The following is a 21657-nucleotide window of genomic DNA, read 5'->3' on the forward strand; positions in this document are numbered from 1 at the left end:
TGGGCAGGCCTGGCTCTGGCATCATCCCCCTTATTAGTCCTCTCTTCCAGGGTCTTTCACTATCATTGGAAGCCAGTCTTACATACAAAAGCCTGTGGTCCCACATTTTTATAGGTAGCACTCCCTTTCTCCTTCAAGGAAGAAGAGACCGCCTCTCCAGGGCCCTTCTCCTGAGAATTTAGGGCCCTGCTTCTTGGCCCGGCCTTTATCTACTCCCTCCCCGCCCTGCTTGCGGCAGCACTTAGTTGGAGCACCCTCTGAGCGCCATTTCCTTCCCCAGTCTTGTCTGCATCCCTGGAAGGGGAAGGAGGGCAGGGTGAGCCTGTGCTCAGGTGAGAGGCGATGCAGTTGACTGTCCTGCAGCCTTGGAGGTTGCAGGCATGTACTTGGGGCAAAGAGCAGGACTCCAGAATGCCAGCCTGTCTGTGAGGAGTGAGAAATAGAAGAGAAATCTCCAAGGGGGCCTTTTTCACTTCCTCCAGGAATAGATCATATCTGGGATTCCATCCCTGAAGCCCCGTGATGACTCCCCTTAGCATGGTCAGGGCCCTCAGCCCAGCTGGGCAGCAGGATGCGGATCCGGTTATTAAAAGCTGAGCTGGTGGTTCCCCTCCAGCAATTCATCAGGCAGTGGCCCCCTGGGAGTGATAGATGGGGACAAATGGGTGTAAGTAGCGGGTTCCTCAGCTTCTCTAAGGCCACATCTGGGGAAACTCAGCCATCAAAGCCCTGTGCAGGCTTCTCCACTGAGAAGCCTGAGGGCCAAGGAGATCAAGTTTCGAGCAAATGGTTTGGGGGTGTGGAGAGGCTCTACTGCTGGAGACAAGCCGCCCTGTGTGTTGTGTGGGGCCCCAGCCCCTGCTCTGTGCCTGAGCTGGAGATGGGGGTGGGGTGGGCTCCTCTGATCCTGGAATCAGGGGGAGGAGGTCTGTGAAGGCAGGAGGAGGGGCAGAGCCAGACTGGGGAAGCAGAGGAGCAGATCAAGCACCTTTTAAAGCAGGTGCTGGGGCCACTGCTCAGGGCCAACTGCCGAGGCCCTGTGTTGAGAGCATCCTGCTTGCCTGGAGGGACAAGTTTCCGGGAGTGATCAATAAAGGAAAGGAAAGAGACAAGGAAAGGAGAGGTCAGGAGAGTGCCTGGTTGGAGGTAGGCTGGAGCCAAGCCTGGGAGGCCAGGTGGGATTGAAACAGGTCAGGGAACAGGGAGAAGGTGCATGGGGTGAGGGATGGGGAGTGAGCAGGAATCAGGGCCTAGGGGCAGGAAGTAAGCAGAGTGATGGGCTGGAGCAATTCTGATGAATAACATCGGAGACCTGGGGAGGGCTGCCCTCAGGGGACACTGAGGGGCTCCAAAAGGCCGTGAGACATTCACAGAGTCCTGTCTGAGTTGGATCTGACCGCCTGTGAGCAAGAGGTTGGTGGAGAGCCCTGTCCTGTGGTCAGCAGCGGAACAAGGAGAGAGAAGTCAGGGGATCTGCCCAGCAGTCAATGTCCTCAGTGAAGAAGGAGGGCAGCACAAAGCCTACATCTCAAGGACACACCATAGTGACACCACTCAAGGGAGGAACGTGCTGGGAACGGAGAATGTGGAGCTCTTATAGCTGAGGAATCTTCATGGCCTTGTGTCTTGTCCTCTGAAGGCAGGAAACCCTTTGTTGCATATTGATGTTAACAGCCTCTTCTTGATTGCCTCCCTTGATGGGGCCCTCACTACTCTGTTAGAGTACGAAGGCTACCTTTGTCCTGAGCTGAAATCTGCCTTCCCTCCTCCAGGTCAGTACTAGCCTAGCTCTCGGAGAGGGAAAGAACATGCTGCTCCCCTGGAACAGCCGGCTACCCTCCTCCTCCTCACCAGTGTCCACCTTCGTATGAGAGCCTGGTCTAAATCCTTTATGTTATGATGATGCTGTTGGTGAGGGGGGCATGAGAATTGCAGGAAGGGCACATCAGCTGGTGCTTCTGACCCTCCCACATGGCAGGGGAGGTAGGAGGTAGCGAGACAGGAGGTGGACAGCCATCCATACTCTTCCCGCCGTGAGCACGGCAGCCAACAACACTGCCTTCCAGCCCACTGGGTGGAGGCAGACTTGGTCTGGTGCCAGAATTAAGCACGTGTGTGCGCGAAGGGCTGTTGGATATGTGTGTGAGTGTGCTGCACCACTGAGGGCACACTCTGAGCTCACGGGCCTGCATGAGGTTGACTTTCTTGGCTGCTTATTCATGGACTCTCAAGGGGACTGGGCTGCACAGGTAAGCACAGGGGCCATCCCCCAACTCCTGGACTGAAGCCCCTTTCTTGGGCATTCTCTTCTGTGCTGTGGGAGTTGGGGGTGTTCCTGAGGTTTGAGTGTTGTAGAACTATTGGGTTTGCTGTAGGACTCAGAGATGGGAGGGTGGAGAGCAACAGGGGTCTCCAGGCTTTCTGCAAATGCTCACAGGCTTTTGAACATCTTGTTCCAATCTGTGCTTGATTTGCCAGAGTTTGAGTGTCCTGAGGTGTTGTAGGGGTTCTCATGTGTTACTGAAGGTCTGGGGGTTCTTCGGGGCAATACTGAGGTTGGAGGGGTTCTTACAGCATTACTGAAACTCAGGAATGTTGCTGAGATTCTGGAGGTGCTCTGGCAGATCTGGGAGTCCTTGAGGGGATGTTTCTGAGGTTCTGGGGATGCTGCTGGCCTTCCCCATTCCTTCTGGCCTGCTGTTAGCTTCTTCTAAGCTTAGCACTTTGCCCTTTGAGGATTTGATAATCACAGGCTGCCGAAGGCATGCACGTGGGCCTCTGTTCCTGGATGCAAAAATTCCTCAGGTTTAATCAACTTGAACAAAAACATGAGAGGAAGGAAGCCCTGTCCCAAGGCCTTCATGGGCCAGCTCCAACCCGAGGGGTGTAGCAGCTCTGTGCCAAGCCCAAATGGCAGATGGCCTTCATTGGCTCAGAGTCCAGAAGCTTTTTAGGACCTCCTCTCATATTGAGCAGGGCTTAGCCACCTGCCAATCTGTGCCCAGCTGGGAGTCCTGCTGGCTTGAGCTGCTCCTTGGATACTGGCATCAGCCTCATCTGAGTGCCCACGTGGGCTCATGCTGGCCACAGCGAGGCAGCCCTGCCCTGACCCCTATGCTCCTCTCTCCTTATCTCTCAGACTTCCCGTCTTGGCACTCCTGAGACACGTGTAAATTCATTCTTGCTATCATTCCAGATCTTCCATGGCTTTAGTTCCCTGCTCCAGGCCCCCTCCTCCAGGGAGCCTGCAAAACTGCACAAGCCATCTCCTCCTTTCCCTCCCTGCTCCTCAGCCTTTGGCAGTTCTGTCTTTTGAGCACTTTTACTCTCCAGCCTGCCCTCTCCTGAGGGCAGGGCTGGACCTTCCTGGGTATCAGTGCCCCTTTAAAGCCAGCTCCAGAGGGCAGGCCCTTGACTCTGCTGCCCAGGCTTTTGGAGAAATTCTTCAGGGGCACATCATTACCATCCTTCTCTTCCTGACACTTTTTGCCTCCTGCCATCTGCCCAGGTAGCATCTTTCCTAATAGCTCAGAGCCAAGCCTCCCATTTTGCAGATGGGAGCTCCAAGCGATTCTAGCCCCAAGCTGAGGAGGTACCTTGGGCTCAAGAAGTGGGCTCACCTTGCAGCTTGAGCCACACGGCTACCTGCTATCCATGGATCTTCAACCCAGCTTGCCCCTCTGCCCCCACCAGACTGGGCAGGGCAGCTGTGGGCCAGGAGGGGGCACGTGGGAAGCAATGGGTTCACCTAGGAAGTCACAACCACTCTCTGTGAGCTTCTTGTTACAACTGGTTACTGGCGTGCAGGGAGGGGTGACTTGAGGGGAGAGTTCACAACTGGAGAATCTCCAGGCTGGGTTTGATAGAGGCCAGTGAGACCCATAGAAGGGAAAAGACTCACTCAAGGCCACATAGCCAGTCCCAGGGTTCAAATCCAGCTAGGTGGCCTCCCCAACCAGGCGTTCTCCACTGCCATGCGGAAACCTGGCCCTTACCTCTGGACCTTCCAGCTCTGCCCTGGCCAAAGTACCGGGCACAAGGCTGCCCTCTGCCTGCTAGGCCCACGCCAGGTGAAAAGGATGAAGCTCACCATTTCCTCCCCTCTGCTTAAGGCCTCCTTTGGTGGCCTCTGTGCTCTGTGTCTCCCCATGAGGAGGGAGGTGGCATTGTTGGCACTGGGTTCTCCATGGGGGGTGGGGAAGGGACTGTGCCTGGGCTCAGCTGGGGTCCGTTTCTGCCAGCCTGACTGCAGCCCCTGGGTGGGTGGAGGCTCCTTCAGGCAACCTGATTGCCTTTCCTCAGTGCCTGATAGGGTTTGGATGTGTGTCCCCTCCAAATCTCACGTTGAAAGTGACCCCCAATATTGGAAGTGGAGTCTGGTGTGTGATGTTTGGGTCATTGTGGAGAATCCCTCCTGAATGGCTTGGTGCCCTCCCTGCAGTAATGAGGGAGTTCTTGCTCTATCAGTTCATGTGAGAGCTGGTTATTGGTAAGTGCCTGGCATCTCTCCTGCTCCCTCTCTCGCCAAGTGTCCTGCCTGACCCCCCTTCACCTTCCATCATGATTGTAGGTTTCCTGAGGCCCTCCCCAGAAGCCGATGCTGGTGCTGTGCTGCTTTCTGCACAGCCTGCAGAACTGTGAGCCACATAAACCCCCTTTCCCTATAAGTTACCCAGAGTCAGGCTTTCCTTCAGATCAACGCAGAACAGATGACCCCAGTCCCCAAAGGGTACCTCCCTCTCTCCCTTCAGGTATCAGCGACATACCACCTCCCAGTGAGGCCTTCCCTGACCACCTCATCTCAAACGCCAACTCCCGTCTGGCTCTCTTCTCTTCCCCCACTTCACTTCCCCTCTCGTGTCGTGTCCCTCAAGCCCTACCATACATCAGGTTCCATTTGGTACAGGGCTTGACTCATCTTGCTCACTGCCAAACCAGCCTGGGGAAGGCAGAGTTAGGCTTCCTCCAAGGAAGAGGATGGTTTCTTTTCTTTTTTTTTTTTTTTTGAGATGGAGTTTCCCTCTTTTGTCCAGGCTGGAGTACAATGGCACGATCTCGGCTCACTGCACCCTCAGCACCCCCCCCCAACCCCGGGTTCAAGCCATTCTCCTACCTCAGCCTTCCTAGTAGCTGGGATTACAGGCACATACCAGTACGCCTGGCTAATTTTTTGTATTTTTAGTAGAGACGGGGTTTTGCCATGTTGGCCAGGCTGGGTCTCCAACTCCTGACCTCAGGTGATCCACCCGCCTCGGCCTCCCAAAGTGCTAGGATTACAAGTGTAAGCCACCACACCTGGCCAAAGGGCATGGTTTCTGATAGGCAAGGATGTCTTACCCCAGACACCGCTGCCTTGTAGAGGGAGTGGGCTCCCCGTCTGGAACTGGACTCCAATGGTTGGAGATGGATTTAAAATCAGATGGGAGTCGGTTGCTCCCTAAGGTAAGAGTCTGAGACCCCTGAGCAGGGAAGGGCTTGCTGGGCTCTGGTGTGGGCACGGGGGCTCTGGGAAGCCCAGCTGGTGAACCTCAGGGCACCGCAGCAGCCTGTGTAGGACAGGCCCCCTAATGAATACTGACCGCCAGAACAAGCAATGGCTTTGCCAAGCTCAGTTTCTAAAGTCCTTCTTACCCAAGGGCCAGGCGCTGTGCATGGGGGAAGGCAGGAGGAGGGAAGGCAGGGATAGAGTCCCGCCCTCCAGAAGCTCACACCCGTGCCTGGAAGGCAAGTTTCCCGCATCCCTGGGATCAGAAGGGCCAGTGTGGGTTCCTGCATTACATCAAATAAAGCTCGGGTTCAGCCCTGAGTCAGCAGGCGCTGATATCTCTGTGGGATGGTGGAGAGCAACAGAACCCCTTTCCTGCGAGAAGGGCCATTTGGAAAGAATGGGGAGGAACTCAGGCTAGCAGGGTGCTCAGCCCCTAATCCTGCCCTGTGGGCTTGGGAATTTGAATGACAGCCTCCTCCAGGATTTCAAGCCCTGTTTGCTCTGAGACTTCACCCTTGCTGTTTCCTCTGTGGGGATCACAGTTCCCCCCACCCCCATCCCCATCCTGAGCCTGCCACCCTCTGCTCAGCTGACTCTTCTCTGCCCTTCAGATCACCATGGAAAGGTTATTTTCTTCAGAATCTCCCCCTACTCCCAAATACTCTTGGACTAAATTTGGTTTCCCATGGTACAGACCAGCTCAGCCTGTGCTTCCCATTGTAGCCCTCAGACTGCGGAGGGGATTTAGTTATCTGACCGTGTTTCCCATGAACTCTAACGTCTCCTGTCTCAGGGCTCAGAACAGTGCTGGCACATAGTGGGTGTTCAATAAATTTAAGTTAAAAGACTAAATGAATAATGTCTTTTTAAAAAAGCTGTTGAATGACTGTCTTAGCTGATAGGGTCAAAGCCCAAGGCCCTTGTAGGGTACTGGAAGGACAGAGACCCTCACAGTTTCAGGGGCCTAAACCTCCACCAGGGACTGTGGCCTGAGAACTGCTTTCTACCTTCTTCTGCCTCTCGCCCCTCCCTTCAGGCTGGGGCACGGGTCCTGCTCCTGGGGAGGGAGAATGAGGAGGAGCCCTCCTCCCTGGCCCAGACCTTGCCTTGCTCACCCTCAACCTCACTGCAGGAGGAGCAGAAGGCAGGCGGGGCTCCTCTTGCCTACCCGTGGGTCTGGTTTGTGTTTAAAGAGCTAATTTCCGCCTTGTGGGGGTGAGTTATCTCCTTGTGAAATCAAGTTGTAGGAACAAAAAGGGTTTACCAGTGGACACATGTTGCCTCCTTCATGGGAACCCTAGAAGAGGGAACGGACAGATTCCCCTTCCCTGCCTCCACCCCAGCCCAGCCCCAGCAGTTGGTCTCCCTCGGTTGTTGCTGCAATGCTGGTCTCCTGTCTGTGTGGGGCACTGCAGATGTGGCGGGCAGGGGCGTGGGAGCTCTGGGGCAGGCGCTGAAGGCAGGTATGTGTGTGAAGTCAGGTGCGGGGGTGGGGGTGGCTCCTGGCCACACCCTTGCTGCGCTCAGGCCGCCAATGGTGCTGGGGCCTCCTCCCCCAGGAGGGGGGCTTTGTCAAGGATTATGGTGTGTTTCCATCACCGAGGCCCAAAGGGGCCAGAAAGGGGCAGGCTGAGGCTGGGGGAGGGGAGGGGAGCCCAGCTGGGAGGGCCCAGGCAGGCAGTGCGGAGCTGGCTGTGGCCTGCCTACCCTTTCATCTCTGCAACTCCTTCCTCCCTGGGCCTCCCTTCTGGTGTGTCTGTGGGTCTGTCTAGGTGGGCTTGGGAAGGGGGAAGGAAGGGGCGTCTCTCTAGGCAGCTCGGACTGGACAAGACTTCTTTGAAAATGGTCCTTTGAACAAACGCCTGCTGGTGGTTGGTCAGACAGACAGATGCGCCAGCAGGAGCCCCGGGCCCCCAAGGGGACGGCTATCTCTGCAGGACCGGTGCGATGGGCGGGAAGGGAGGAGGGGACACGAGAGGCCCTGTCCTCCTCCTGTGCCAGCTTGCTCAGGCCCTCAGTCCCAGACGGGCTTTTCCCAGAGAGCTAAAAGTAAGAAAGTAACCTTCAGGATTAAAGAGAAATGTTTCTTTGTTTGGGTTTTCCATCTTTCTTTTTTCTCTCTCTCTCTCTTTTAAGCCTCTTTTCACATCCCTAGTGGCTTTTTTTTCTCTCGCCTGGGGTCAAAGAAGAAGGGCTGGAGAATGTCGTCCCAGCCAGCAGGGAACCAGACCTACCCCGGGGCCACAGAGGACTACTCCTATGGCAGCTGGTACATCGATGAGCCCCAGGGGGGCGAGGAGCTCCAGCCAGAGGGGTAAGTGTGGAACCCCCCAACCTCACTCTGTCGGCCATCAGAATGGGGTGATGGCAGAGGTTGCAACTGGTCGGGGAGCAGCTCCTGGTCAGGGGCTGCTAGGTCTGGCTTTGCCACTCATTTGCTGTGAGACCTTGGGCAAGTCACAGCCTCTCTGGGGTTCATTCAGTCTCTGCTTCTGCTACATGAGAAAAAGACCCCTCACCCTGCTGTAAAGATACCTAAGCACCTGTGTGATGTGTTAAAAATACAGATTCCTTTAGTGTTCCTTGCAGATTCAGATCCGCAAGGATGGCTCCCTGGGTGATTCTGGCCCATAGCCAGGATGGGGAAGCTGCTGGGAGCAGTTGAGGCAAGCAGACCTGTCTTCAAGGGGTTATTGGTCTCTGTGGTGAGCATTTGGGTGTGGTGTTTCCAAAGTGTCAGTTCTCTGGGCAGGCTGGGGGATTCGGTGAAGGCAGAGAACCAAAGGGAGAAAGCCTGGGGAGAAGTCACTGAGCAAACAGGCACCTTTGTTGTCTTTGGATGGTCTCAGAGGATGAGGAGAGCCTATTCCCTTCAGCAAGAGTGCTGAGGCCAGCCCAGGCGAGGGTGGGAGCAGGGAGGCAGCCCGCCCCCGGGTGGCCTGAGAACCCGGCCACAGCTGCTTTGCCTGGGTCCATTCTACCGGGGTTTAGTCTGGGCGCCCTGGTGGAGGAGCTGGACCCCTTCTGTGTCCCCCATCTCCTGCCAGGATGCCTTGCCTGTGTAGGACCCAGAGCCAGTTCTCCCTTGTTGTTCCCAGGCCTGGCCCCATCCCCTACCTCCCTGCTCTGTCTGAGGGTTTGGAGAAGTACAAAGGTGAGGCTGGGGGTTGCCGAGCCAGATGTGTGCACATCTGTTCTCCATCAAAACCTGAAACTTGAGAAGGAAAAATCCTTGCGTGCCTCCCCAGGGGCTGGGGCTGCGGCCTGGCTGGGCTTGGGTCATCCAGCAGGGACAGAGGCTCCGCCCAGGCCTAGGGGAAGGAGCTGTTGTTTGGAGGACTCAGGGTTCTGACCACCTGGAAAATAGCCTGCAGTCAGCAAGGGCGTGCTCCCCACTCTTCTTGCCTGATTGACCGAGAGCCTGTGGGCTCCACATGTCCTACTGTGTATGTGTGGGCTGCGAGGGACCAGAATGAGGAGAGGCCCAGGAACCCATGAGGATGGTTTCTGACCTAGGTGAAGGCTCTAATCTGAAGCTGTGTCCTTGGGAGCCTCAGGGCCCGGACACTGGCCGGGAGCCAGATGCCTGTAGCTGTAGCGTGGTCTCAGAATAAAGTTGTGTGTATGTCAGGCACTGGGTGATGGGGAGTCCAGTCCCTCATGTGGGTGACATCTAGAAGATTCAGCTCCTTTCTCCTACTGCAGGGCATGGCACCCGTCAGAATAAAGAGATTTGTTTGAATCTATTTACTTAGCCAAACCAATTAAGCTGCCTGCCATCCCCCTTCCCCCGAAGTGGGAGCAGAAAATTGGGAGCTCAGGGGAATCCCGAGGAGATGAACTTGGGTTCACCTCTGTCTGTGAGTCAGACACCCTGGGGACATGTTGCTTCAGAGCTTTGAAGAGCTCTGGAGTGCCCAGTGCCCCAGCGCTCTCAGGCTGGAGTGGGGGTGGATGAACACTGATGGCAGTGGAGTCAGCCACAGAAATTTCCTAAAATCCAGAACATTCGATGGCTCAAACATCCTCAGTGGCTTTCCAGGACCTCCCATGCTTGCTGTAACCTCATCTTACCTCACCTCTGGGCTGCAATCAAACTAGAGGCCTTGACCAGCCCTAGCCACACTGCCTGTTGCCTGCCCCTCTGCTTCCTCATACATTTCCCTCCACCTGGAGCTGCCTTTTCCCCTTCTTTGCCTAAAGAGATGTCAACCATCTTTTATTTATTTATTTTTTGAGATGGAGTCTCGCTCTTGTTGCCCAGGCTAGAGTGCAGTGGCGCGATCTTGGCCGACTGCAACCTCTACTCCCCATTTCAAGGGATTCTTCTGCCTCATCCTCCCGAGTAGCTGGGATTACAGGTGCACACCACCACGCTCAGCTAATCTTTTTGTATTTTTAGTGGGAACGGGGCTTTTAGTGGGAACGGGGCTTCACCATGTTGGCCAGGCTGGTCTCGAACTCTTGACCTTGGGTGATCTGCCTGCCTTGGTCTCCCAAAGTGCTGGGATTACAGGTGTGAGCCACTGCTCCCGGCCAATAACCATCTTTTAAACTCCAATCAGATGCCACCTCCTTTGGCCCAAAGTTCTCCCTCCTCTGCATCCTTCAGCAACTGCTGCGCCCGTCCCAGGATCAAGCTCACCACCCTCTCCAAGGTCTTTATGTCTGTGCCATCCTGTTTGTCCCATGGCACAAAACATGGGGCCACAAGCCACCAGCCAAGCATTTGCTCATTTCTGTGCCACTTGAGATCCCCATCTGACCCCTCACACTGAGCTGAGAGGTCAGATGGGGACCTCAGGTGATACAGAAAGGGCCAGAGGCTCCCCCAAGCAGGGCCCTGGAGGGCGTTTCTGGGGGTGGGAGTGATTTGGGGTAAGGTCCATAGGAAAATGGTCAAACTACTCCAGGGACAGTTTTCCAAGTCCCTGCTGGGCCCAGGTATACAGGTGGAGCAGGACCTAGTCATGCAGGGAGATGCAGGCTGAGAGGGGGGGCTGCCCTGTACACTGGAATGAGAGGCCTTGGAGCTGGAGGTGGGGAGCCTGAGACTGGAGCACCAACGGTGGGAACCTGCTCCCTGCATGGCAGCTACTCAGGACCCCAGTTCTACTTTGCGAAGAGGCTGGTCTCCTGGCCAAGAAGCTGTCCAGAGCTGACTTTCTCTGCCTGTCCACCAAGTGGCTGGTTTCTTTCCCACCGCTCATCCGCTGGGATTTCCTGAGAGAAAGTGAGCAGGACAGACCGAGCTGACCCAGCAGAGGGTCCCAGGGGTCTGTGTTCCCCTGGATAATGCAGCCTTGATGCCTCTCTTCATACAGTGGAGAGTGTGCTGGCGGGAGGCTGAGCCCTCTGGGCAAGCAGGGACTGGCCACAGCCCAGGCTCCATCTCAGGCCCTTGCCCACCAGACCGCACTGGTCTCACCCATGCTGCCATCCTCCCTCTGGCTCTCCCAAGCCCAAGCTGGGAAAACCCGTAGCTCTACCGCTCCCCAGGAACCCAGTCCTGCCTGATCTTCCAGGGCCAGGGGCAGCCCTGAGCTCAGGATTCCTGCCTCACTCCCTTTCTCCGCCACATGATTCTGCTGGGGAAGTGGAAGGTTTCGTTGTCCTCAGTGACCCCTATCTCCACTGTGGGTCTACCTCTGTGCTCAGCCAGGGTGAGTGCAGGACCATTGCCAGGCCATAGAGAGCCTCTGTGGAATTAGAGAAAGGGATCCCCGGTTAGGTGCATTCAGTTCAGCGGGTGCTGGGTTTGGTGAGCAGGGTGGCCTGCTCGTTCCCTTGGCTGAGCATCTTTTTGCAGTGGGCAACCTGCATGGCTGTCCACGGAGGCTCTCGTTGAGAGGGAAGCAGGAAAAGAGACGGACCAGGGGAAATCATTTTAGTCACAGACCAACCTCAGATGGCAGTGAGTAGAGGGCAAATCATAGGGCCAAACCCTTGACTGCTTGACCCAGGTAGTGTGCTCAGCCACAGTTCTGAGAAGAGGTCTGTGAGACCAGGAGCAGTCAGAGGGGCTTCCTGGAGAGGGGAGGCCTTGAAGGACAGGAAGCATCTGGGTGAGCAAGAATAAGTGGTCAGCCAGGCACAGTGGCTCACACCTGTAATCCCAGAACTTTGGGAGGCTGAGGCATGAGGATTGCTTGATCTCAGAAATCCAAGACCAGCCTGGGTGACATGATGAGGCCCTGTATCTACTAAAAATACAGAAAAAAAAAAAAAAAATACCATGCGTGGTGATGCACACCTGTGGTCTCAGCTACTCAGGAGGCTGAGGTGGGAGGATCGTTTGAGCCCAGGAGCCTGAGGCTGCAGTGAGCCGAGATCGCCACTGCAGTCCAGCTTGGGTGACAGAGCAAGACCCTGTCTCAAAAAAAAAAAAAAAAAAGAAAAAGGATAAATGATCAAGCTGAGCCGGTCTCTGCTGCCCCTGGGAGCTTCCCATCTCCTTTAGTCTTATAACCCCAGAGCTTGGCATGGGGCCGGCACATCACAGGAACATGAGGGCCCCAGAATGACCCTGAGAAGGTGGGACTGGGAAGGCTTGTGTAGGAGGGATCAGAGGGTTGAGGGAGGTAGTGGGTAAAGCCTCAGTGTGAACAGTCTTGAACCCCAGACCCATCTGCACACCCAGGGGGGCCTGTCGCAGGCCTGAGCCAGCCTTCCTTTGCTCTGTAGGGAAGTGCCCTCCTGCCACACCAGCGTACCACCCGGCCTGTACCACGCCTGCCTGGCCTCGCTGTCAGTGAGTCCAACCCAAGTTGAACCTGGCTTGAGAAAGCTACTGCCAGCCTGGCCAGCGGGACCCATGTTCCCGGTGGGGCTGGTGAATGGGGGCCCTGGGAGATCCTGGGTGGGGGGAGCTATCTGGGAGTTCTCCCAGCCTGGGGGCCCAAACCAGGATGCAAGTCCACCCTCCCAGATGTCTGTCACCCCTTGACCAGTCCCCGAGATGCCACAGGAGTGTGCACTGGGCAGGTAGGGGATATCCCGGGGCCTGAGTCCAAGCCCTCAAACTCAGACCCTCAGGGGAGGCCTGGGCACCCCAAGCCCTCTTCTGCGCTCTCCTTTCAGATCCTTGTGCTGCTGCTCCTGGCTGTGCTGGTGAGGCGCCGCCAGCTCTGGCCTGACTGTGTGCGCGGCAGGCCCGGCCTGCCCAGGTTGGTGCCATGGTCTGGGCACCCCCACTCAGGGGGCCCAGCTGACAGGGTCACTCTGGGAGGGTGGGTGATTTGTTAGGTACCTAAAAGGTAGCTCTGGCTTCAATGACATCCCTACCTCCCTTAGCCTGGGGCTTTCCTCATGCCCACCCAGGTCTCCAGGTTTAGTCAGGACCCCCAGAGGAAGCGGGGGGGGGAATTTGCACAAGCCCACCTGGGAGAAAGGACTCCAACCCAGACCCTAGGGTAACAAGCCTGACATGACCCAGCTTCAGAGTGTACCTTCTCAGGCAGCCCTCCATATGTGGATTGACGTGACCATCCCAATGCCATCTTGACCCTCGTCTTCCCTGAGGGTATCACCTGGACCCTAACGCTTGAAGGCAGATTTATGGGGACTGACCTCTAGCCCCTATAGCTGGAACTTTCTTCTCCTATCTCCTTCAGCCCTGTGACCCCAGAGCCTGCCTGGATCGGCATGATCCTGAGGAGATGGGGCTGGGCAGGCTAGTGTGCGAGAGACCAGAGGGTTGGGGCAGGTGATGGGTAGCTCCCTGGTATAGACAGCTTCGCATCCCAAACCCAGACTGTGCACCGAGGCTGGTCTTGCTGTGCTGGTTTTGTAGGGAACCAGCCTGGGGTCTCCGGTTGGCCCCAGAAAGAGCTTGCCCTGGCTGGGGCAGTGCTTGAGTGAGAATGAACCCCTCAGAGCGTGAATGCAAGCTGCAGTGCAGAAGCCGAGGGTCTGAGTGGCTTGCCCTGAGCCCAGAGGGGTGATGCCTGGGACAGCTATGCCCGCTGTCTGCCCTCTGCCTCGGGTCCACACCCAGCCCAGGGCGGCGGCCGTTGTACAAGGATGTTGTGACTTGCTGAGTTCTCTGAAGGTTTGCCAGCTCAGACAGACCAATCCGTGTGGAGGTGGCTGCTTCCTGGAGCTTCCAGGGTGGGCGGAGGGAGCAGCCTTAGAGCTTCTTCCCACTGTATGTATGTCCCAAGTCCCTTTGGCACAGGACCCAGAGCTTGGTAGATAAGAGGCACTCCACAAATATCTATGGAATGAATGAATAAAGGGGTCTTATTCCCCCATCTAGAAAGTGGGACTGACCCTACCTCCTTGATTTATGGAATACAGCCTGGAGGTAATGGGGGTGCAGGGGCTGAGTAACTCCTTCCTGCCCTGTCCTTGCCTCTGTGCTAGCCCTGTGGATTTCTTGGCTGGGGACAGGCCCCAGGCAGTGCCTGCTGCTGTCTTCATGGTCCTCTTCAGCTCCCTGTGTTTGCTGCTCCCCGATGAGGACCCATTGCCCTTCCTGACTCTTGCCTCAGCACCCAGCCAAGGTACCCACTGCCCCCCAGGCCCTGAGGTTGGTGTGATGGGATGGGAATAGGGTGGGGTCTCGGAGTTTTAAGCGGAGCTCGAGGAGATGAGGGTAACAGGAATAGCTGTCAATGAGATGGGCTACTATCCTGAGACATGACCTCTTCAGACCATCCAGTCATTACAATGACGCCACAAAGTATGCATATTAGCCCCATTTTGCAGTGGAGGAACTGAGAGCCAGGGAAGTAGTATCTTAAATTGAGTATTTACTCAGGCACCATGCTAAGCATCATGTATATACCTTCTCATTTTTCCCTTGCTAATATACTGTGATTATTTCCATTTTACAGGTGGGAAAACTGAGGCTCCAAGAGGTAACTTGCCCAAGATCAGCGTTGAGACTAGTTAGAGCCTGGATTTGAACCTAGGGCTCTTGCCTGCTGAACGTGCTGAAGGGCTTGGAAGCTGGAGACAGGAGAGAGGCCTGGGTGGGCTCACCACCGGCCTCATGTCTGCTCTTCCAGCATGGGTCTCTCTGCTTGTTTCACCTTCCAGGGGCCTGGAAGATGCTGGGACTGTTCTATTACGCTGCCCTCTACTACCCTCTGGCCGCGTGTGCCACAGCTGGCCACAGAGCTGCACACTTGCTCGGCAGCACGCTGGCCTGGGCCCACCTTGGTGTCCAGGTCTGGCAGAGGGCAGAGTGTCCCCAGGCACCCAAGGTAACCGCTGACCACAATGGCCTAGGGCAGAGGGGCGTGCAGAGCAACCTACTCAAACCACAGTGCCTCCTTTGAGCTCTGATTCTATGACGGGCCGCCCTGCAGCCTTCCATTGTGCACGGGATTCCATGCCTTCAAACACATGTCCCTTCCAAGCTTGACTGCTCTGTGGGAGAGGCAGGGAACAAGGCGGCTGGGCCCAGCCCTCAGGAGCTTTAAGTCTAGGATGGGGCAGAGAAGGGAAAGTGGGCAGAGTAGGTGGAAGAGAAAGCCTGAAATGGCCCCCCGCCCCAACGCCTGTGTTAGTGATTCCCCAGCTTCCCTTTGGTCAGGCTGGAGAGGGAATGGAAGTGAAGTGTGATGGAGGCCGGCAAGTGTGAAGTCAGGGATGGTCTTAGAGGGACAAGAGGAGAATTCCAGAACCTCAGGACCTTGCTCACTGGCTGCTGGCTGGAGCTGTGAAGCTGTCCAGTCTAGAACCCAAAGAGTGATGGTACAGGCTTTAGAGCCAGACAACCTGAGTGTGAATCCAGCTTCACCACTTCATTCATTCGCTCACGCATTCATTCAGCAACATATTTGAAGCACCTACTCTGTACCAGGGACATTTCCAGGCACTGGACTACAGCTGTGAACAAGACAAACACAGTCCCTAGCCTCCCAAGAGCTGTCATTTCAGTAGGGGAGATACGATACACAAACAAAATGATGCCAGGTGATACCAAGTGCCTTGGGGAAACAGTGCCACCTTTCTGAGACTGTTTCTGCATCCATCCCTGGAGCTGATAACACCAGTCCCTCAGGGTGGAGGTGAAGACTTAGAGGTTGCTTTGAGAGGGGGGACTTGGTGGCTCTTTTTTACCACCTAGAACCTGGCACATACTAAGCTCTCAATAAAAGTATATTGAACCAACAAATAAATGAATGAGTATACAAAAGGCCCACCCCCAGGAAGTCCTCAGCCCTGGGAAGCAGGGCGTAGACTTTCCTGATGCTTAGGTTGAAAACTATATGTAGGCAAAGTCAGGCTTTCGTGTGATTTTCAGAGCTGTTCCTAATGCTCGGGGAACACAGAAACAGAAAGAGGTGTCCTTTCCAGGGCTTATTCCAGCCCTGGTTGAGGTGGGTGTGGGGGGCAGGAGGGAATCAAGTTATCTCCTCCTCTTGGCTCCTCTCAGGCCTGTGGGGGTCCAGGAGCCTGGGGGAGGGGTGAGCATCCCTGCAGGGCGCAAGAAGGGGAAGTGGGCAGGTTTGCGCTGGGTGGCGGTTTGGGAACCGCAGAGCTGAAGCCTTCCCATGGCCCCCCAGACCATCCTCAGGGCCCAGTGTGAGGTGGGAAGGGCAATGGATTCTGGTTCTTGGCTGGGGGAAGAAGGTGGAAGGTAGTCTGTCTGGGTGTTTGTCTGTCCAGATCTACAAGTACTATTCCCTGCTGGCCTCCCTGCCTCTCTTGCTGGGCCTCGGATTCCTGAGCCTTTGGTACCCCGTGCAGCTGGTGAGAAGCTTCAGTCGTAGGACAGGAGCAGTCTCCAAGGTAAAGGGGCAGGCCTGGGGTAAGATATTCCTTAGCACCCAAGACAGCCCTACTCCCCCATATCTGTGGTCCCAGATACATGGCCGTGCTTAATGTAGGGCGCAGCACAGAACAGATGCTCAGAAAATGTTTGCTGAGACTGCTTAGTCCTCCCTCCCCAGGCAAAGGCTGGGCTGGCCCTTGACTGGCACCCAGGATACCCGCGGCACTGGGCTGTATGAATAGTAGGGACTTAACAAAGCAGAACTGAGTCAGAAGCCAGGAGAGTCATAGCTCTGTCTGTGAAACACTGAGATCTGGCTGGAGAGACAGCCTGGAGCCTTGTGCCTAATCCGAGTTCTGCACATACTGAGATGATTCAGGAAGCACCCAGGGCAGAATTGGATTATGAATCAACTCTAGGTTGAATGTGGTTGAATAATTTCAAATCAAGGGGACGGCTGGGAGGGCTTCCTAGAGGAGGTAGACTTTAGCAAGGGCCTGAAGGACAGGGAGATCTAGAGTGAGGAGAGAATAAGGAGCAGACATTGTAGGCACAGGAAAGAGCATGAGTAAAGGGGAAGAGATGGTTTTCTGTCTGTTTTGTTCGCTGTATTTGCAGCACTGGGTAGGCCTTAGCCCTTAATAGATACTCAGCAAATATTTTTGAAGGTTTGATTAGATGGATGAATGGATAGATGGATGGGTGGATGGGTCAAAGGAAAGGTGTATGGAAGGAAGGATGGATGGATGAATGCATCATGGTAAGAGAATTCTTAGAAGATACTTCGATCTTATTGAAAAGCCTTCTAAGGACTTACCATGTCAGGCCCTGGGCTCAGTGCTGTGGACTTGGAGCTGATGGACTTGTGTCTGATCTCCAGGAGCTCCCAGTGTGGTGGGGGAGACAGATGCAGCAGCAAATACCTACAGTGCAATGTGAAACGTGCAGCAGGTGTTGGGACTGCGGGTGCAGGGGGGGTCCAGTACATCTTTCTGGTGAGAGAGGAGGAAGAGGAAAGCTCTGCAGAGGCCCTCAAAGGGGAAAGAAGGACAGACTTAGGAGAAAGGCTTAGGACATAGAGGCCAAAGGGCTTGGCTTCTCTTCAGACAGGGCAGGGGAAGGAAAGGCTTGATGAGGCACCTGGACAGCCAGCAGGTAGGTGGTGATGCCAGCTGCTGGCCCAGGGAAGGTGGAGGGAGGAGCAGGTGCTCCCGGGACAACGTTTGGTCCTAAGTGTGTGTTGCTCAAAGTGTGGAACTCAGCAGAGGGGCTGGGACTGGGTGTTAACTCAGCAAGGTCAGACTGAATCCAGAGAATGAGTGAGATCCCTAGGCAGGATGGAGAGCTCTGGGTCCATTTTGGGCTTCTCTGGTCCAAGAAGGCCCACAGACTCCAGGCTCGGCTCCCATGTGGCAGGCAGGGAGTTCTGAACACTTGTAGCTCCTGCCCTGAGGCTCACACTCCTCGAGGAAGCCCGCGTCCCCTCCTGTTTACAGCTGGCTCTGAAGAGGGAGCGGCCCCCCAGGGCCACATGGTGCCCGAGGCATGGCCCTTTACCTTCCCTTCCAGGGTTTCTACCACCCCACCCCTCTCTTCATTGCCAGCCTTTCCTCCCAGGCTTGAGAGGTGCAAAATCCTCTTTGGACTTTGGTCAAAGAGGTTTAAGTCTCAAAGGACCCCCATCAGCTTTGAGCTGACCCACTCCTGCCCTGGATCCCAGGGTTGTCATGGCAACAAGTGACAATCGCCTATGTTCTCCCAGTGATTCAGGGCAGGGGCTCGCCCCATCTTCCCATGGACCTCTGCCACTTCACAGGCAGCTTAAGGCCTGGAATGTGGCTTAGACAAATCTGGTCACCCTTGTGATCTCCCTTGCGTAGTAGCAGGAGGAGAAGCCTGAGGGGGTCTGACCTGGAATGACCCCTCCTGTGTCCTGGCCTGGGATGTGCCCGTGGGACACAGCTTCCCTTTGCCCCAGTTTCAGCTGGCAGAGGCCAGAGGGCTAGGGGTGGGAGGAAACAGTGATGAGATGTGACTGAGCAAAGCAGGTGAGAGTTGGAGACAGATCTTAGGAAGAACTTCCTGGTGTTGATGGTTCTTTGACAGGAAACTGGCCTTGTATTTGTGAGAGAGAAAAGGGAAGCTTTGGAGGGCATGGATCTCAAACCCACAAGTCAGCCCCTCCGCACTCACCGCCACAGCCATGGCCAAGAGGTTTTTATGGAGCACCTGCTTGGTGAACACTCTAGTTCCCTGAGCCAGGGACCCACGAATGGGTCGAGGCAGGTCTCATCTGCTTGTTCAATTGTCTGTCTCCACAGGGGCTACAGAGCAGCTACTCTGAGAAATATCTGAGGAACCTCCTTTGCAGGAAGAAGCTGGGAAGCAGGTGGGGTCTCCGACACACCCTCTGTGGGCCAGTGGATCAGGCTGGTTAGAAGTCGTGCTTGGGAAGCTGGCACTGGGCAGCATGGCAGGGGCAGAGGGGCAGAATGACCAGCCTCTGGGGCTGGCCCTCGGGGAAGGGGCTTCCACTGAGGACCCCACACCTGCTTGGGTCTTTCTGCAGCTCCCACACCTCCAAGCATGGCTTCCTGTCCTGGGCCCAGGTCTGCTTGAGACACAGCATCTACACTCCACAGCCAGGTATGGGGTTGGGAGCTGAGGCCGAGCGTGACAGGGGGTGTTACCCTACCTTGCACAGAATAGCTTCAGTGGAGGACTGGCTTCTGCTCCCTGGCATCCTTATCATCAACAGGGACAACTACCAGCTTGGGACAGGGGGAAGACCCTGGCCTGGCCTTGGTCATTCAGAGTCCTGCTAGCTGTTTTCCTGGGACCCTTGGGAGGGAGGAGGGCTCCTGGGCCTGAGTGGTGCTGTTCACCACACTCCTTCCTTTGAGGACTGCAGGATTCCGTCTTCCGCTGAAGCTGGTGCTTTCAGCCACACTGACAGGGACGGCCATTTACCAGGTATGTCCTGCACCCTGTACTGCCATCTGCCTGTGGAGCCCTGCCCTCAACCCCCAAGCCTGGAGTAGCTCCGGCCCAACCCAGCTCTCTAGGTGCCCCATCCAGAACCCTGACCAGGTGCTGCAGGCCGTCTTGGGAATTCTGGCCTACCCAGAAGGGCGGGGGTGTTTACTCTTGGACTCACAAAGTGACTCGGAGCATTAATTTTGGAGGCCACATAAACACAAATTTAAATCCTAGCTCCACTATTTACCTCCTGTGTGGCCTTGGGCAAGTTATTTAACCTCTCTGAACCTGTTAGCTCATCTCTAAAAAGGAGGAAATAGAGTAATTTTCCTATTTGAGTAATTGGGAAGATTTAGCGAGATAACATGTTTGATAAACTCTGCCTCACCACCTCCAAAAAAAAAAAAAAAAAAAAAGAAAAAAGAAAAAACAAACAACAACAATTCAGATCCTGGGAGGTAGTTATAATTATTCCCCACTTTACAGATGGGGAGAATGGAAGCTCGGAGAGGTGAATTTGACTTGGCCAAGTTTCTGCACAGCTGATATCTCGGCGTAGCCTAAGTTTGAATCCAAGTCTGTCTAGCTTTAATTCTTGCACTCATTTACTTTCACAACATAGAAAAACCGGAAATTTTACATTCCAAAGTTTAGATAGATAGATGATGGGTAAATAGAGGTGCAGACACAGTCATCCCTCAGTATCTGAGGTGGACTGGTTCCAGGACACCCCTCCATTCCAAAATCCAAAGGCTTAAATTTCTGATATACGATGGTGTAGTATTTGCGTGTAGCCTACACACATTCTCCAGTATACCTCGTTATCTCTAGATTACTTACAATACTGAACATAAGTGCTATGTAAATAGTTGTCCCATGGCTGGGCGCGGTGGCTCACACCTGCAATGCCAGCACTTTGGGAGGCTGAGGCGGGTGGATCACAAGGTCAAGAGATTGAGACCATCCTGGCCAACGTGGTGAAACCCTGTCTCTACTAAAAATACAAAAATTAGCTGGATGTGGTGGCGTGGGCCTGTAGTCCCAGCTACTCGGGAGGCTGAGGCAGGAGAATCGCTTGAACCTGGAAGGTGGAGGTTGCAGTGAGCCGAGATTGCACCACTGCATTCCAGCCTGGTGACAGAGCAAGACTCTGTCTCAAAAAAAAACAAAAAACAAAAAAAAAAAAAACCCAAAAATTGTCCTACTGTATTATTTTTTATTTGTATTATTTGTATTGCATTATTATTTTTTATTGAGGGTTTTTCCCCAAATATTTTTGATCTGTGCTTGATTGAATTGGTTGGTCATGGATGTGGAACCCACAGATATGCAGGGCCGACTATATGCAGTTATGGTGCTTGAAGGCATGCCTTTGGCCTATTAGGCTATAATTGCACCTGTCTGTAATGTCCTCATTTAGAGGCATGAGGACCCTGCTCTAATGGGCAGATAAGAACACTGATGGGCAATGGGCGTGTGGCTGGAGCCTGTGTGCTGCCAGTTTCTTCCCCAAAGTCTCCCCTGTTAGTAAAGAAAACCCTTTCCTGGGATGGGGCCCTCACTGTGGGACTCTTCCAGGTGGCCCTGCTGCTGCTGGTGGGCGTGGTACCCACCATCCAGAAGGTGAGGGCGGGGATCACCACGGATGTCTCCTATCTGCTGGCCGGCTTTGGGATCGTGCTCTCAGAGGACAAGCAGGAGGTGGTGGAGCTGGTGAAGCACCATCTGTGGGCTCTGGAAGGTGAGGCCTCCAGGGAGCCTCTGAGGGCTGCAGTGGGGAATGAAAATGGGGAGACCCAAGGTCTATGCCCTAGTCGGCCATGGACACACTGGAGACCCTTGGGCACATTCCTTCCCCTCTCTGGGTCTCAATTGCCTCATCTCCAAATTGAGGCAGTTGGCGCTTCCAGTTCTGAGCTTCCATGAAACCTGAAGGGACATCTCAGCAGCTCCTGCCCCTTGCCTGCTTCTGTGGCACCTTCCCCCACCACCCCCAGTGTCTCTGACCAACTCTCCAGGAATGGAGATGAGGAAGGCCATGGGCTGGGTGAGATGAGGGTGGGGAAGGAGGGAGGAGACAGCGATGGAGGACGGTAAGGATTTCTGAGCGAATCCTCATGGCAGAGGGCTGGTGTTGGGCAGGGCTCAGGCTTTCTCTTCCCAACTCCCTATCTTTTGGGGCCATCTCCTTTCTCCATCCCTCCTCTGACAATGAGCTCCCGAACCAGGGAACCATCCTGGCCTTCGCTTCTGTGGTCTGATGCCTCCTGCAATCACCTACTTACTCTGCCTTCTGGGTGCTCCCAACAGCCCTGTGGAGGGGACTGAGAAGTGTCCCCACTTGACACATGGGGAGGGATTTGCCTGAGGCCATCCAGCAGGGCAGAGTGCAGCCAAGAGAACGCAGGGCTCCTGAAGACTAGGCGGGGGCTCTCTCCATCACCTTGGGGCAAAGCCTCGTGCT

At 55.1% G+C, this 21657-nt stretch overlaps 1 protein-coding gene across 9 annotated transcripts in view; it reads left to right on the forward strand.

The window, feature by feature from the left end:
* Positions 1 to 571: 571 nt before the first annotated feature.
* Positions 572 to 21657, forward strand: part of STRA6 (signaling receptor and transporter of retinol STRA6) — a 30035-nt gene continuing 8949 nt past the window's right edge. The window contains exons 1-12 of one of the 9 annotated variants that reach the window (XM_023196703.1): positions 572 to 667; positions 7675 to 7802; positions 12173 to 12239; positions 12569 to 12654; positions 13853 to 13992; positions 14326 to 14349; positions 14531 to 14697; positions 16109 to 16231; positions 18536 to 18603; positions 18784 to 18860; positions 19126 to 19187; positions 20772 to 20934. In XM_023196703.1, the coding sequence (XP_023052471.1) occupies positions 572 to 667; positions 7675 to 7802; positions 12173 to 12239; positions 12569 to 12654; positions 13853 to 13992; positions 14326 to 14349; positions 14531 to 14697; positions 16109 to 16231; positions 18536 to 18603; positions 18784 to 18860; positions 19126 to 19187; positions 20772 to 20934 (1201 nt within the window). Of the gene's footprint in view, positions 668 to 1038; positions 1147 to 1891; positions 2250 to 6739; positions 6952 to 7095; positions 7538 to 7674; positions 7803 to 12128; positions 12240 to 12568; positions 12655 to 13852; positions 13993 to 14325; positions 14350 to 14530; positions 14698 to 16108; positions 16232 to 18535; positions 18604 to 18783; positions 18861 to 19125; positions 19188 to 20771; positions 20935 to 21657 lie in introns of those variants that run through there. The other 8 variants (XM_031935796.1, XM_023196708.1, XM_023196704.1 and 5 more) reach the window with 8 other exon arrangements.

Source organism: Piliocolobus tephrosceles, chromosome 6, assembly GCF_002776525.5.
Source record: "Piliocolobus tephrosceles isolate RC106 chromosome 6, ASM277652v3, whole genome shotgun sequence".
In the NCBI taxonomy this organism is placed as follows: domain Eukaryota; kingdom Metazoa; phylum Chordata; class Mammalia; order Primates; family Cercopithecidae; genus Piliocolobus; species Piliocolobus tephrosceles.